Source organism: Camellia sinensis, chromosome 2 (assembly GCF_055761805.1).
Source record: "Camellia sinensis isolate YWXY chromosome 2, ASM5576180v1, whole genome shotgun sequence".
Classification (NCBI taxonomy): domain Eukaryota; kingdom Viridiplantae; phylum Streptophyta; class Magnoliopsida; order Ericales; family Theaceae; genus Camellia; species Camellia sinensis.
Genome location: NC_138962.1, coordinates 35,363,515 through 35,379,488, shown reverse-complemented (window position 1 = coordinate 35,379,488; position 15,974 = coordinate 35,363,515). Strand labels below are relative to the sequence as shown.

General features: G+C 37.1%; 1 protein-coding gene across 1 annotated transcript; it reads right to left on the bottom strand.

The window, feature by feature from the left end:
- Positions 1 to 412: 412 nt before the first annotated feature.
- On the bottom strand, positions 413 to 15,690 carry LOC114316025 (uncharacterized). The gene is made up of 8 exons (XM_028262677.2): positions 15,289 to 15,690; positions 5,935 to 8,592; positions 5,197 to 5,362; positions 4,927 to 5,050; positions 4,695 to 4,807; positions 4,019 to 4,603; positions 2,552 to 2,869; positions 413 to 1,593 (listed from the first exon to the last, which is right to left on the bottom strand). Exons 2-8 carry the CDS (start codon positions 8,577 to 8,579, stop codon positions 1,093 to 1,095), a joined length of 4,452 nt encoding a protein of 1,483 aa, XP_028118478.2. The 5' UTR covers positions 8,580 to 8,592; positions 15,289 to 15,690; the 3' UTR covers positions 413 to 1,092.
- Positions 15,691 to 15,974: the final 284 nt, after the last annotated feature.

Sequence of the window (15,974 nt, the reverse complement as noted above, 5' to 3'; positions counted from 1 at the left end):
TGGAATATTAAAAAAAAAAAACTCCAAAATGTGTTTTGGGTGTAAACGACAAATTGGTTGAGTTTTTAATCTATATATATATATATTTTTTAGTGAATTTTTAAAATATTTTAATAATAAATTTTACATTTTAGATTTACTTAAAAAATTATAAAATTTAAAAAAAAATTATTGAGCACAACAAAATAAGAAAATGTATTAATTTTTTTATTGTATTTTTTCATATTCAATAATTTTTTTTTATACTTTGTAATCTAAATTAGGTGAATTTAAAAAAAATAATAATTAAAATGTAAAAAACAAAAAACACTAATATATATATATATATATATTGATTGAAAACTCAAACTCCAAACCAAACAGATCGAGGCATAATCTAAGCCATACCCAAAAAAGGCCCTACAAACGCATGTAACTAAAAATTAATCATTAACCTATCATTCATAAATCAAATACAAATATCCCTCTATTTTTCTCCCCCAAAGCCTCAACATTTATAATGGCAATAAGGGCTACTCGGCCTCATCACTTCCATTGTGCCAAACAAATTTGAAATTTTATAATCCATCATAAAAATTAGAAGCCACAGAAATTTTCAAGTTCAATTTAATTCAGAACACAAGTCAATTGTGTTTCGAAAACAATTAAATGTGTTTCATAATACCTCAAACTCACAGGTTATTCCAAGTTATTTGATGTCTTCCCCCCTATAATTGCCCTACCATAACCATTTGACCAAACTTGAGCCAAACCTGAACCAAACATGGACTCCTCTGTTGGAAAAGATGGCATATTTTGCATACTCTTGGCTTTTGGGGAACATTTCTCTATCAGATACCATCATGCACCATGTTTGCCGATGACGCATCTGTTTGAATGACCAACAAGTGTTCTCAATCTCACTGAGTCTGCTTTGTGAACAGATTTATGAGCGGGGGTATGTGAGCAGAAATAAGTCTGTTTACAGAACAGTAATCGAAATGTGCTTTCAGGATCTCACCTTGGAATTGGACTACCCTTCCGGACAACTCAATTCCAAGTAGCAAATGATCAAAAGTAATAATCTCCAAGCAGTACAGAATTTCCTAATAGTCAAGCAGCAGATTTCTTACGTTTAGGTCTGCCCCTTTTTCTCACTTCTTGAGATCTCAGTGGTCTGCCCCTTTTCTGCACTCGAGCTTTCGGTGGTCTGCTCCTTTTTCTCACTTCCTGAGATTTCGGTAAATCAACTGGTGCACTTGGATTCTGGGTCTCCTCAATACTCAACATGTGATCCGATGATGCTTGATGTTCTGACTGACTTATTCTCTTGTGACCTCTGGGGGTCGTAGAGGCCAATCCAGCATCCACTTTGCTCGTTTCCTTATTTTTTACTCCATTGCCAGCATCATCTTCTCTTACCATTTTTGGTTCGGGCTCTGACATTGGGACACTTTCTAGACTTGATGCCATGCGAGATGTATGCCGATAGCTCCAACGTGCATTTTCAAACCATTTGCTAACCTGATGGGCTGTGATTCCTAATTCTTTTCCCAAATTTTCTTTTGCAGCTCGATCTGGATATTGATTTTCTTTGAAGGCTCTTAAAAGTCCCTGCAAAATTACCACCACAACACAAGTCAATTGAATTGTGAAATGATTACAAGGTAAGGTACAAAGAGCACAAATCATTCAATACTAATGTCAACAAGGTTTGCTGGCTTGTGACAAAGCATTAGTCCCTCCTCATATTTAATACTACCATCATCACCGATTAAATTTTGTTTCGGTAGGTTGTTTTAGTTAGCTTGAAAATGGAACTGTTTAGAAACACTAGTGAAATGACAATAAAAATTGAAAATGTTAAGAAACAAAAACTATAACCTGTAATATATAAATGTTAATAAATTCTGAATAATTAAACAATTGAGCATATAGGTCTATGAATACTAGATGATCATATACAAAAGGTTTGCAGCTTTATTTGGGAAGAGGTTTGCAGCTTTATTTGGGAATTTCAATAATTAATAATAATAAAAGAAAGCAAAATTCTAGTTAAAAAAAAAAATACTTCGCAACTAAAAAATAAAAGAGAGAATTAATAACTTAATCATTTTTGGTTAACCTTCTCTTCTCCTTTCTAGTTTCTTTTTCTTAAACTTTTTTTTTTTGGGATAAATTTTAACTTTTTTTTAATTTGGTTCTTAACCTTTTTCTTTTGAGAAAAAAGACAAATAGAAATGACCATGGTTGGACATTCCTCTCAAGTGTTGAAATATCTCATTATTTCAGCATGTTTCACTGTGTTTCATTGTGTTTCTGAGTGTCGGTGGAAATATTGGATTTCAATATTCCACTAATGTTCTGTTTCGGTTTCCTAGAAAACAGCAACATTTCAGTTGTTTCAATGGAAATGAAACAAAATTTTGTCCCTTGACTACTATTTGTAGAAACGGAAAGAACAGTGCCAGAAAAACCCAGTCCACAGTTGAATTGATGGGGAAATGTTGATTCCATATGCAGACTACCACATGAATTAAGAAGTAAAAATTAATTGACGAGCATGTGATACCTGAGTTACCGCCTCTCCAAGTCTTTTATATGGTGTTCTTTTAGAACCACCATAACTTGAACCAGGTTCAGAAGAACCTTTATATGATTTAGCTGGCGAATCATTTGTGCCTTCAACATCTAGCTTCTTACAAGCTCTTCTCTTAGGAGTACGTTCACTCTCTTCCTGGTTGTGCTTCCCCTCTATAATCGGAGTCCTTCCACAAGGTGATGCTGAAGCAACTTTCCCTGTATTGTTCTTCCTTCTCTTTGTTGGTACATCAGAAGCATCCATCCAATTTTCATCACTTGAATCAGATGAAACATTTCCGTATGTTTCCTTTATAAATCAGGTCATTGTAAACAAAGATAAGCCAACATAGGATATATTACGAAAACTAACATAATGGAGTCAATATGCAAAATATAATTGAAGACAAAAAAAACAATAACAAGAACAAATGAGGATGACAATAAACGGGAACAGGAAGAGGGGATAAACTGCCCAGGTATACAGCAAGCATATGATAGAATAAGCATAAAGAAACGACTCTCCATAAAGAACAGCAGACTCTACAGAGACTAGGAACCAGGAGGATCAGACACAGATTCAAATTTTGGCATGATTCTCTTGGAACTTTTCGCAATTTTTTCTACATGGATATGGCAACAATTAATAATATGTAGATGGAAAAGATTGTTGTGCTTCAATCTGAACAATGTCAGAATGATAAGAAATTTAGCCATAATATATCTGCCTAGAGGTGTGCATGGCTTGGTTTCGTTTAGGTTATTGCCAAACATAGAATGAAACCAACCTAGTTGATTCTAGGATTTTTGAACCTACAACCATGTATGGAACCGAACCAACCCAAACTGAAAAAAACTGAGACCCACTGTCATTTAAATATTTAAAAATGACCAAACCATAAAATCAACACCACATACTATACTAATGATTTTTAATAGTCAACAATAATACATGGTTAAAGCCAATGACAATAAAAGAAACAATCAAACATAAAGTGTATTTATACAATATCAAATATTGTATATAATATATACATGGGGTCGATTCTCAAGTCAGTTTGAGTTACCCAGATTCCCAACCAAAAACTGAACAGACCTGATCACTTATGGGATCTTTGAACCCAAAACCAAACCGTGCCCAACCAACCCAACATATGAAAACCGTGTTGGTTCAGTTTGCAGGTTCCTTGGTTACTTTGTGCACACCTACTTGAGGACAACTACAGAAGTGGTGTCTACTACATCAGGTAATAAATGAAATCACAGTAAACATCCATGAGCATCAAAGTCAGCTAACACAAAGATGGTGCCATACTGTGATGTTCACTACTGAAGTGCAAACAATTAGCACATATCACAAGTGACTGACAGGAAAAATGCTTGAAAGTCCATCATCAGAAACATTGATTATGGACAGCATGCTAATGATAAGAGATATATGTTGTGAAAGGGAACTCACATCATGCAGCCTTTTGTAATCCAACCTTTCTACATGTCTCTTTCCTGATAAAGGTGCAGACTCCCCTTGGCCAGGACCTGACTCTAATAGATATGGCAGCTCATCATCTAAAGATTGTTTTTTCCTCCGACCAACTTTAGATCTTTCTCCATTGGAGACACCACAGGGCTTGTTCTGGTCTGATGATGCAGACATCAGTTCATCAGGCACAGGTTCGTCTTTGCATGGAGATATGTTATCATCGAATGCAACACTAAAATCCTCAGAGTCGGATGTAAAATCAGAACTTGAACTTTCCTGCTTAACCTGATCACTGAGATCTGGAGCATCAGGATCATAATCATCATCCTCTGAATCATCAGAAGGTAGCTCCAACTTCTGCTTGTTTTTTGGTGAATCTCTATTATCTTCAGAAGCAGAATAGGAATCAGATTCATCAGAACTAGATTCATCTCCCTCAACTTTCTCATCCACTTCTGAACCATCAGGGTCATAATCATTATCATCAGAATCATCTGATGGAAGTCCAACACTATCTAGCTTATTTCCAGCCGCTGCTGCTGCTGCCGCCTCAGGGAATACCTTCTGCACACGGGAGATAAGCATAATGAGTAACATATAAGCAAACCAATTAGTCATCAACCGACAATTTTTAAGACTGAAGTTTGTAATTGACCTCCCAGGTGTCCAAGACGGAAAGAACAGTTCCTTGAGAATCATTAAGCAAATCAATGCAGTCAACCTTACAATCACATCCAGGGCAAAGCCAACCCTTATCATCGGGAGGAACTGTAAGCCAGGGGGAATTAATGAGTTGAAAAAAGAACAAATAGAAACAAGAACAGGAAATAAGGAACTCAAGAAATAAAAAATCAAGGTGAGTTGAGCAGCAAGTTATTTAGACATACTGTCTTCTTTTAACAATGGTGGTTCCAAACAAAACTGGTGGAAACCACGCTCACAAGCACCATCGCAGAGTATGATATCATTATCAGCTCCCAAATCTTTAGACCCGCATTTTGCACAGAATATCTGCCACAGGAAGATAAATGTCTAGGTATTTGCAACTCTTTAGAACTAATATATATATATATATATACTATCAGAAACAAAATAACATTTAATTAGAAGTGTCATAAAAATGTAAAATTATCTTGTTCAAAGAAGGCAACTCCTACATCCTCACTGTCAATCTGTCCTTCAGAATCAAACAAGGATTCTGGAAGCCTTCCTTCAGCAATTAACAAATCGAGACGTTGAAATAGATCTCTTATCTTCAATTTGCAACGGAAAATTTCTGATTTAGCTCGTTGAAGCTCCTTCTCTGGCTTTATTTTTTCTAGGCTGCAAAATTACCAAAATAGCAAGCAAAAGAATTAGGAACTCAGCAGCAGACAAAAGTTCTAATTTTCTTTCTTTCTTTTTATTTATTTATTTATTTTTATCAGCACTATGTTAATAAGCAAAAATAAAAAAATAAACTACAAGAAAGTGGGAGACAAGAAGTCCACCAAAGAAAACAAAAGAGATGAAAAAAGCAAAACTCAACAAGGTAACAAGCTACAAGCATCCAATGAACACCTTTCGGTCATTGTAAAGGTTGTGACTATAAAGAAGAAGAAAATTGGGAGAAAAAAAAGTACACGGATTTAATAAATATCGTTTGATGTTCAAGTCCCATTTTTTGCAAAATCCAATCAAAGCAATTATCAGCATGAGAAAAAATAGGATCAAACAGGCTCATGAAAAATATGCACCAGACACTAAAAATCAAAGAAATTATCAGCAAGAGAAAGAATAGGATCGAACATGCTCATGAAAAATATGCACCAGCCACTAGAATGACAGCAGCATGCTAGAAGGAAAAAAAAAACTGTGATAAACTATTTAGTCTAAATTGGCTATAGACTACAAACCTTTGTCCTTTCCAACCTTCACCAGAATAGGCATCAATCAAGTTTTGCTCATAGTTTATTCGATTTAGCAAGTATCTCAGATGCTTTCTAATTCTTGAGACTTCATCAACTGGAATTTTCTTCATATTTTTCTTCTTCCTCATCTTCCTTCTCTTTTCCTGATTAGCACCATCAACATGCTCTGGCAAATTATTACTTGGCTCGGGAGCTTTAGGTTTCTCTTGCAACCTTGAGCGCAAAACTCTCGTACTCATTACAGAAGATCCTGGCGCATGTTTTGTCGATTTTGTAGATTTTCTTCTACCCCTGCCTCCCAACTTGCTAGCATTGTTGGCTGCATCTTCTGGTTGTTTTCCTAGTTGTTTGAGATCACAATTATTGGAGACATTATCTGGTAATGGTTCCAATTGTTCAAGACTAGTATTGACTGCTGCATCTTCAGGTGGTAATCCCAATTGTTCCATACTAGAATTCTTCTCATCTTCCAATGGTGGTCCCAATTGTTCTGAACTGGAACTTTTGTTCACATCTTCAGAAGGTAAGCCAGATTGTTGAAGACCAAGATGGTTGAATTCTACCCTCCCAGTTTCAGTTGGTCCATTTTGAATGTGTCCGGTACAAACCTTCCGTGTTACCACTAATGCTTCAATATTTTCGTTTTCTGGAACAAGTACGTGATTTATTTCTGGCATTGCTTGTTTAGCACTTAATATTTTTCCAGCTGCGTGATCCGGTAGTGGTTTCAATTGTTCAAGATTAGCATTCACTGCTGCATCTTCAGGTGGTAATCCCAATTGTTCCATACTAGACTTCCTCTTATCTTCTGGTGATGGGCACAATTGTTCCCAACTGGAACTTTTGGTCATATCTTCAGAAGGTAAGTCGGATTGTTCAAGACCAAGATGGTCAAATTCTACCATCCCAGTTTCAGTTGGTTCACCTTGAATGTGTCCAGTACCAACCTTCTGTGTTACCACCAATGCTTCACTATTTACATTTTCCGGAACAAGTACATGATTTATTTCTGGCATTGCTTGTTTAGCATTTAATATTTTTCCAGCAGTGTTATCAGGTGGTGTTTTCAATTCTTCAAGACTAGTATTCACTGCTGTATCTTTAGGTGGTAATCCCGATTGTTCCAGAGTAGACTTTCTCTCGTCTTCTGGTGGTAGTCTCAATTGATCCCTACTGGAATTTTCAGTCACCTTTTCAGACATTAGGCCAGATAGTTCCAGACCAAGATGGTTGAATTCTGCCATCCCAGTTTCAGCTGGTCCATTTTGAATGCATCCGGTACCTATCTTCTGTGTTTCCACCAATGCTTCACTATCTACATTTTCTGGAACAAGTTCTGATTGTTCCAGAGTAGACTTTCTCTTGTCTTCTGGCGGCGGTCTCAATTGATCCCTGCTGGAATTTTCAGTCACATCTTCAGAAGGTAGGCCACATAGTTCCAGACCAAGATGGTCAAATTCTACCATCTCAGTTTCAGCTGGTCCATTTTGAATGCCTCCGGTACCTATATTCTGTGTTTCCACCAATGCTTCACTATTTACATTTTCTGGGACTTCTTCATGGTTTATTTCTGGCATTGTTTGTCTAGCACTTAATATTTTTCCAGCTGCATGATCAGGCAGTGATTTCAATTGTTCAGGACTAGTATTCACTGCTGCATCTTTAGGTGGTAATCCCAATTGTTCCAGACTAGAGTTTCTACCGTCTTGTGGTGGTGGTCTCAATTGATCCCAACTGGAATTTTTGGTCACATCTTCTGAAGGTAGGCTAGATTGTTCCAGACCAAGATGGTCGAGTTCTACCGTCTCAGTTTCAACTGGTACATTTTGAATGCATCCAGTACATATCTTCTTTGTTTCCACCAATGCTTCACTATTTACGTTTTCGGGAATGAGTTCATGATTTATTTCTGACCTGGCTTGTGCAGCACTTGATTTTTTTCCAGCAGCGTGATCAGGTGGTGGTTTCAATTGTTCAAGACTAGTATTCACTGCAGCATCTTTAGGTGGTAATCCCAATTGTTCCAGACTAGACTTTCTCTCATCTTCTGGTGTTGGTCTCAATTGATCCCAACTGGAATTTTTGGTCACATCTTCTGAAGGTAGGATAGATTGTTCCAGACCAAGATGGTCAAATTCTACTGTCCCAGTTTCAGCTGGTCCATTTTGAATGTGTCCAATACCCATCTTCTGTGTTTCCACCAATGCTTCACTATTTACATTTTCTGTAACAAGTTCATAATTTATTTCTGACATAGCTCGTAAAGCACTTAAATTTTTTCCAGCAACGTGATCAGGTAGTAAACCGAACTGCTCAGAATTAGAATTCATGGTGGCATCTTCCAGCGGTTGTCCCAATTGTTCACAACTTAAATTTCTGGTTAGATCTTCGTGAGGTTGTCTCAATCGTTCAATACCATTATAGTTGCATTCCGCAGGCCTGGCTTCTGTTGATACCATATTTACATTTCCAGTGCTAATCACATGTTTTTCTTCTGTTGCTTCACTAGCTAAACTCCTAGCACCAAATTCATGCTCTTGAATTGAAGTTCTTTGTATAGGGGGCGATCCTTGTCCAGTTTCACTGTTGTCTTGTGCTGAAGATGCATCCATGTTCATGTCAGCAGACATTTGGACAGAAAGCCTGTAGTGACAAATATAACCAGTCCTATGTCATTCCATTTACCACACTTAATTGAAAATAAGCAATTCAATATCAAATTCATTTAACAGTTTCACCCATAAATTAAAATAGAAAACTCTTCAAGTACAGAACCAGGTCTAATACAGTTGTAACGCATTCCATAGTCCAATACAGTTGTAATGCATTCCATAGTCCGGCAGTCAACATCAAAATAGTACAAACAATGTAAATTGGAAAGTTCACAAAGACCTATTGTAACCTTGTTGATGAAGGTGCTGGTTATTCAAGCATCATTCAAGGCTTGTCAAGGTTCAACTAATGCTAATTTAGTTTTATTTATGTCCCCATCACTTTTTGACTGGATGTTATTTTAACATTTTCATAAAATGGGTACATGCTATATGAGTTCCCATGGATCTTAGCTCAATTTTAAATAGGACAGTTGTGTTGGTGACTCTTTTATGTGTCCTTAACAAAGTTGAGATTGATTTCACCCACTTGAGTTTGAAATATCTAATTATTAGACTTGTATTCCTAATAGGAATGAAACAAACACAATAGCCTATGAATATCAACGTGCGCTTATTATTTCATATTTTTTTTAGAGAAATGTCAGATTTAGCATATGTAGGTTTTGAAGTGTTTTGTAGCTGAACCCTGAACTTGAGGTATAAGGAACTCTGGACAGGGTTCCAAAATAATCCTTCGTTCTTTCTCCTCTATAATTCTTGGCAGCACATTGATCACGATTCACTATTAAACCCCAATTCTCTTTAGTTCAAACCTGATTTGAAAGCTCCCATCTTTCTCCCTGCCCTATAAACGATTTTCCAAGAATCTGATACCTTTAAATAGTTCCAACAACACATTAATGTAGAACCAGAGAAGAGAGAGAATTCTGTAGGCAGAACAATATTAGAGTTCTTTCAATATTCAATCACTGCCAAAAAACCTAATAGTTCAACACACACCCCCATATATATAACCTATAAGCATCATCCAACAAGGAAAATCCTAATGAAATACAGATTCCTAAATAAACTAATATTTATTTTTCAACCAACTCTTTTTTGTTTGCCGTCGTTTCTCCCTGGCTGAAAAAGGTCTTCTCTGGAGAGTTGTTAATGTAAAAATAATCAACACTCAAATAAATATTTGCAAAATTTATTACATAAAGGATGCATCCTAGAAAACCTAGATTAATATTACCAAAATTAACCCGATACAATAGGCAAATCTTAATTTAATAAATAAAATGAATGTTACCCAAAAAAGCAAACACCTGCGATTTACATTTTCAAACGCATGTTCCAAAAACAATGAATTTAACAATTTAAAGTGATCCCATAATCTTTCTATGTTTTCCGTTAAAGGTTCTCTTTAATAAGAAAAAAATCAAATACAATGAACTAAAATCTAGATGGAGTGAAGTTTTGAATTGACAAAATGTAAAACAATGGGTTATAATAACGCTTATTGAACTGTGTTGTTGAACAATTAATTTGAAGAAAAATACACTATAATATATTGGCTGTCAAATTAGGAAGTCTAACCCTATTGTACCACACTTCAGAGCATGTGACGTACGATATTAGTTCTAGGTAATATGGATAAAACCCAATAAATCATAGAGAAGAAAACAATATTGAAATAAATCCACAATCACCAATTTATCTTCATCCAATGCCTTCACAGTTCCCATCACATATGTTGTAAAATTCAGCAACATCACACAATCCAAGCATATTCAGAAGTTATTTGTGCATTTTTTAAATTTTAAACCAAACTGATTCTATAATGTTAGCCCATTTTATATATAATCATAGACAGGACAACGTTGCTCTAATTGGTCAGTGCTTTTCCCAATCAGTTTGGCATTATAGACTCTATAGCTAGTAGAAATATATTTCTTTGCATATGTATAGCATGAAAAATGGAGTTTCTTTGGTTTTGTTTGTTTAGGGTGTGAAGGTGAGGGATTTGAAAAGATTACATAACACTCAATCTCACAACACAATATCTGTTAGAATTTACCATCACCTACCACACACTTACCATCACCTACCACACACTCACCTACTACACTCACCTACTCCTCACCTACCACCACCTAACCTACATCTATATAATCAATCCATTGTAACAGAACAAAAATCAACATTCATCAATCAATAATACATATATTTTTAACTTGGTATCAGAGCAAGGTTAAGCACCTAGTATTTTCACTTCACCGGCGGGCGGTAGCCTCGCCTTGGCCGCCTGCCAGACCTCTCATCTCTCAACTGTTAGCAGCTACTGATATTGCAGATCCACTGCTTGACCCGCAAGGGGACCCTGATGTTATGTAAGGATTCACTCCTTGTCCAGATCGAGCGCACCAGCCTTCCTCAGCCTCTCTACAACCCCTGCATCTCGAGCCAACTCCGACCCACGTCATCTTTTCTGCTCAGCATTTCTTTACCTGGTTCTTGAGCTCCCAAGAGTAAGCTCACGATCATCACCAAGCCATACCCGCTTTCTCCGGGTCGGGTCTCGGCTCTCCGCCGCCCAACGCCCCCACGGGTACAAATACACTGCCAGTAGTATTCTGTGCAATACTTACAGTCGCCTCCGATGCCTTCAGCGTCTCCATCGTTTGATCTAGCCGCCAGACGATCCACCTCCGCCGCAAAAATGCTTTCGCCGAACAGAGATCTGTACACCAGCTCATTTTGTTGTTTTTGGTTCTGGGTTCTGCAACTTCAGATCTGAGCAGATTTGCTCCATTTCGTCTATTCCTCACTCTCTCTCTCTCTAAAACTGGAAGAGCAAGAGGGCCATCACTGTTGAACCCATATTCCAACTCAGCTTCTTCACGTAACATCTTGAACAGTGGATGATTTGCATACTCAGTCTTGACCACAAACCTCTGTTTTTGAGGTCCTACATACACCGAGAAGCAGCCTTCCAGCGCAACCCGGTGTTTTCTAGGCCGCTTTTCCTCATCACCCAGTGCACACATTTTACAACCACTCTCTTTACACCACCCACGTGATGCTGAGAGAGAGAGCCAGCCACCACTTTTTCTTTTCCTCCTTTGTTTATTTATTTTTTTATTATTCTTTTTTTATCTCTTCCTCCTTTTTATTTTTAAAACCTATTTTTCCTTACAATCCTGTTCCCCACTCCACTTTCCTCTTTTCGTTTTTTTTTTTTATTTTCCTATTCTGGCGCACTACCTCTACTTTATCTCTTCCTCCTTTTTGACTTTCCAACCATCACGTCCTTTGCACACAAACATAAAAAAAAAAACACAAAAAAAAAAAAAAACACAAAAACAAAACAAATTAACTTATGGGAAACCCCATCAAACTGTTACTCTTTTGAAAATTTCTATTATAGCATAACAGTCCTTCCCCCAAAATTTTGCACATCAATTGTTTGCGTATTCTGAGATAAAAAAAAAAAAAAAAAACTTTGGACGAAGACGACTTGCATACCACTCCTTTTATTCATGTCGGGGCTCACCCCGTTAACCATTTTACATAAAAAAAAAAAAAAAAAAAAAAAAAACAGACACACCAACAAAACAACCACACCCCCCGTGGGATTTTTTCTTTTCCCTTCTCTACTCTACTGCCGGTCTCTTCTTCTTGCCTCCGTCCTGGGCGGCCCTTGACAGTGCTGCCTCCGTGTTTCCCACTCCACTGGGCATGATCACTCCTCCCTACTCCTCCACTGCAGCATATGGCGGCCCTCCAAATCGGAACATCACGGTGGCCCTCCGCTTCAGCTCCTTGTTTTCTGTCTTTAGCACACTTATCTCTGCTCGCGCATCCTTATACATGCGTTGGAGCAGAGCCAGCTGGGAGTTTAACTGTTGCACCTCATTTGTCCTGCTCTGCAGCCGGTGCGACAAGTTTGTGACCGCAGTCATGGTTTCCACACATGACTTCAGAGTATACTGATTGGCCTCAATATCAGTTTGCACCGCCATTTTTTGCTCCACCGACCGCATCGGAAAGTTCAACGGAGCAAACACAGAGGTGTTTGGTTGAGGTTCACTGGCCACCGCACCTGTTATCTCTCCTGTTGACTCGTTGAGGTCGGGAAAGAGAGTGAGCAGACCTCGGGAAGATGAGGCCATATTCTGGGTAGCTGAACGGGAAGAAGAGGCCATGTTTTTTGGGTTGCTGAGTGTTTCCGAGAAGGGTTGGATACAGAGTATTTACAGATTGTTTCAGAATGACCAGTTCAAAGGTTTCAGTCTGGTTTGGTTTCCTCCGCCTCCGCATTGGTTTATATTGACACTGACGACGCGGCCGACACGCCACTCTGTCGCTCACGTGCCTCGCCGCGTCTCCGGCTCACCTTTTGATGGCTCGACGCTTTCTGTCAGGCACGCCTTTTGATGAAGTGGGCACGCCTTTTGAGGGCGCGACTTTTGAGGGCTCACTATATATATCCATATATATATATATTTGGGCAGCCTATATACACCATCATACAGTGTATTTTTTATGGGTCCGACAAGACTCTGTAAACTGTCCCGACATCATACAGTGTATTTTTTATGGGTCCGACAAGACTCTGTAAACTGTCCCGACATTGATTCCGGTTAGCTCCTTTATGGGTCCGACAAGACTCTGTAAACTGTCCCGACATTGATTCCGGTTAGCTCCCTTATGGGTCCGACAAGACTCTGTAAACTGTCCCGACATTGTCTGCTACAACGGTCCGACATGACCCCGTAAACTGTCTTTTACAACGGTCCGACATGACCCCATAAACTGTCTTCTACATCGGTCTGACACCGCCATCCAGTGTCCTCTACACCGTTATGACACCACCATACAGTGTCTTCTACAACGTTATGACACCACCATACAGTGTCCTCTACAACGTTATGACACCCCCATACAGTGTCCTCTACCACGTTATGACACTACATTTCAGTGTCTTCACCAACGGTCTGACACGACCATACAGTGTCTCCTATCTTTTTTTTATTTTTATGTATTTTCTTGTTTTGTTCCTCTCTTCAAACTCAAGTTGGTTAGTTTCTATCCTCCTTGAGTTTGCGGGGGGCTGTTAGAATTTACCATCACCTACCACACACTTACCATCACCTACCACACACTCACCTACTACACTCACCTACTCCTCACCTACCACCACCTAACCTACATCTATATAATCAATCCATTGTAACAGAACAAAAATCAACATTCATCAATCAATAATACATATATTTTTAACTATATCTAATTCTCTTCATATGACAGTTCTACATAAAACTTCAAATAAAGCCACAAGAAGGAAAAATTGGATGCAGTGTTTGCAGCTTGCCAGCATGCTAGTCCTTAAAACAATCAATCACAAAATTAAATATAATGAATTTTTTTTTTTTTTTTTTTATCAAACATAGCGTAAGAGATTTATAAATTTAAAGATAATCAATTGTTGCTACAAGTTGTAAATTTTTAAGTACCTAATCTATAATATTATATAAAGCGCACAACTCAGTGAACTTCATGTCATGAATTTTTTGATAACCATATTGCTCCTTTGTAACTGCTCAAGTTTCTAATTTCAAATTTAAATTTTTTTCAACTTTTTTCTTCACCATCTACATTCAAATTTATTTTTTCATATTAATAAATGTTGACATGCTCTTGCCGAGTTGTCAAAATCTCAACTTACCGGGCGGTATATCTAAACGTCACATCAACCAGACCGGTATATCAAAACTTTCCAGAGCCAAACTGGTATTTTGTTGTTGACAACGCATCTAAATTTGATAGAACTATCATATTTATTGAAAACATTTAATAAGTCGCTATCAGGACACTTCTTGGAGTATAAACAGCTCTGTTGACTAACAAGATTGGGCAAATCCAAGTTAAGGAGATAAATAAGGTATATAGACCATATCATAGGTTTTCAATTTCATATCGCATTTAATATGCAACCAAATTCTCGGGACTACTATATCTGGAACCAAATGTCTAAAAAAAATCAACCTTCAAAACAAAATCCAACCTTCAAAACAAAATCCAACTTAACTTTTTGTTTTTGTAATTAACACCATCAGCATTACCTTCCACACTATTAGTGGTGGATATATATACTGGTTTTTTTTTAATAAAAAATGTGAGACGATAGCATTAAATAGTAGACAACAAAACGACAATTAAGAAAATTAAATAGTAGACAACGAAACGAGAAATAAGAAAAATGAAGTCAAATTTTGTTTTGAAGCACAATAATTCAGGATAAAACAATATAACATTCATCAAAAAAAAAAAAAAAAGTGTTCATATTTCCAGCTGCTACTGTTCAAATTTCACCTACATGTAATATTGCTAATGCATATTCCAAATGTGTACATACTCACAGATTGTTAAGCTTAAACTTAGAAAAAGTTAACAGTGTTTTTAATTCAGCTCTTATAGCTTAAGTTTAGCATCACAGCACATCAATCAAATAAAAAAAACATTCAACTACTAATCCTCCCTCCAATTCCGGAGCAAAAACAAACAAACACCACAATTACCACTGTTTTAGCATTCAAAACCTAAAACGAAGCCAAAAAGTAGCCATGCACTAGCAAAAAATAAATAAAGATAAACAATAATCTATCTAAACAATTCAAAGTTATCTACGTTTCGCATTACAATAAACACAGAATTAGAAATTGATTCGTGAGCTTACCTTATCTTTTGCCATTAATCCATTTATCCACGAGAGAGGGAGAGAGGATCAGATTAAAGAAAACTTGGTAGAGAGAGAGAGAGAGAGAGAGAGAGAGAGAGAGAGAGAGAGAGATTAGAAGGAGTTCCCGCGTCTCAGATCGAATCAACAAAAGGAGGGAGTTAGGGTTTTAGTTTTGGGGGGAATTGAAAAATAAAGGGAGCTAAGAAGTCGGTCGATGACGACGCTCAGCCCTTTGTGTAACAAAATGACTTTTTTCTCTCATCACCGCCAATAAAAGAAGAAAAGCGGTCTGTGAGTGACCCTATCTCTCTCTCTTATCTGGGCCAACGTCGCGCACACGCATTGCATTGCTCAATGCATTTCCTCACTATTGTGCGCTTCCGGCGCACATACTCACACACCACAGATCTGGAGTTTATTTATTTATTTATTTATTTTTGGATCAATTACAAATACATCCCTTAAAGTAGGTTTGAAATACGAATTTTCTTCCGTAATTTAGAAAATTATAAATATCTTCTTGTCAAAATTTTTTATTTAACAGAATTAATTAAAAAAGTAATATTTATAACTATTCACCTACACAATAATAAAATTATTAAATTGTTAATTGAAATAAAATTTTAATATTATTAAAAACTGTTAATTAACTTGATGATTTATTAATAAAAGAACATATTTAT

Bases quoted from the DNA above. Each gene is read 5' to 3' on its own strand.
- LOC114316025 (XM_028262677.2), bottom strand. From the start codon at position 8,579: ATGTCTGCTGACATGAACATGGATGCATCTTCAGCACAAGACAACAGT. The intron at 5,363-5,934 runs GTTTGTAGTCTA...GTAATTTTGCAG, and splicing joins GAAGGTTGGAAAGGACAAAG to CCTAGAAAAAATAAAGCCAG. The intron at 1,594-2,551 runs GTATCACATGCT...GTAATTTTGCAG, and splicing joins TTGGAGAGGCGGTAACTCAG to GGACTTTTAAGAGCCTTCAA.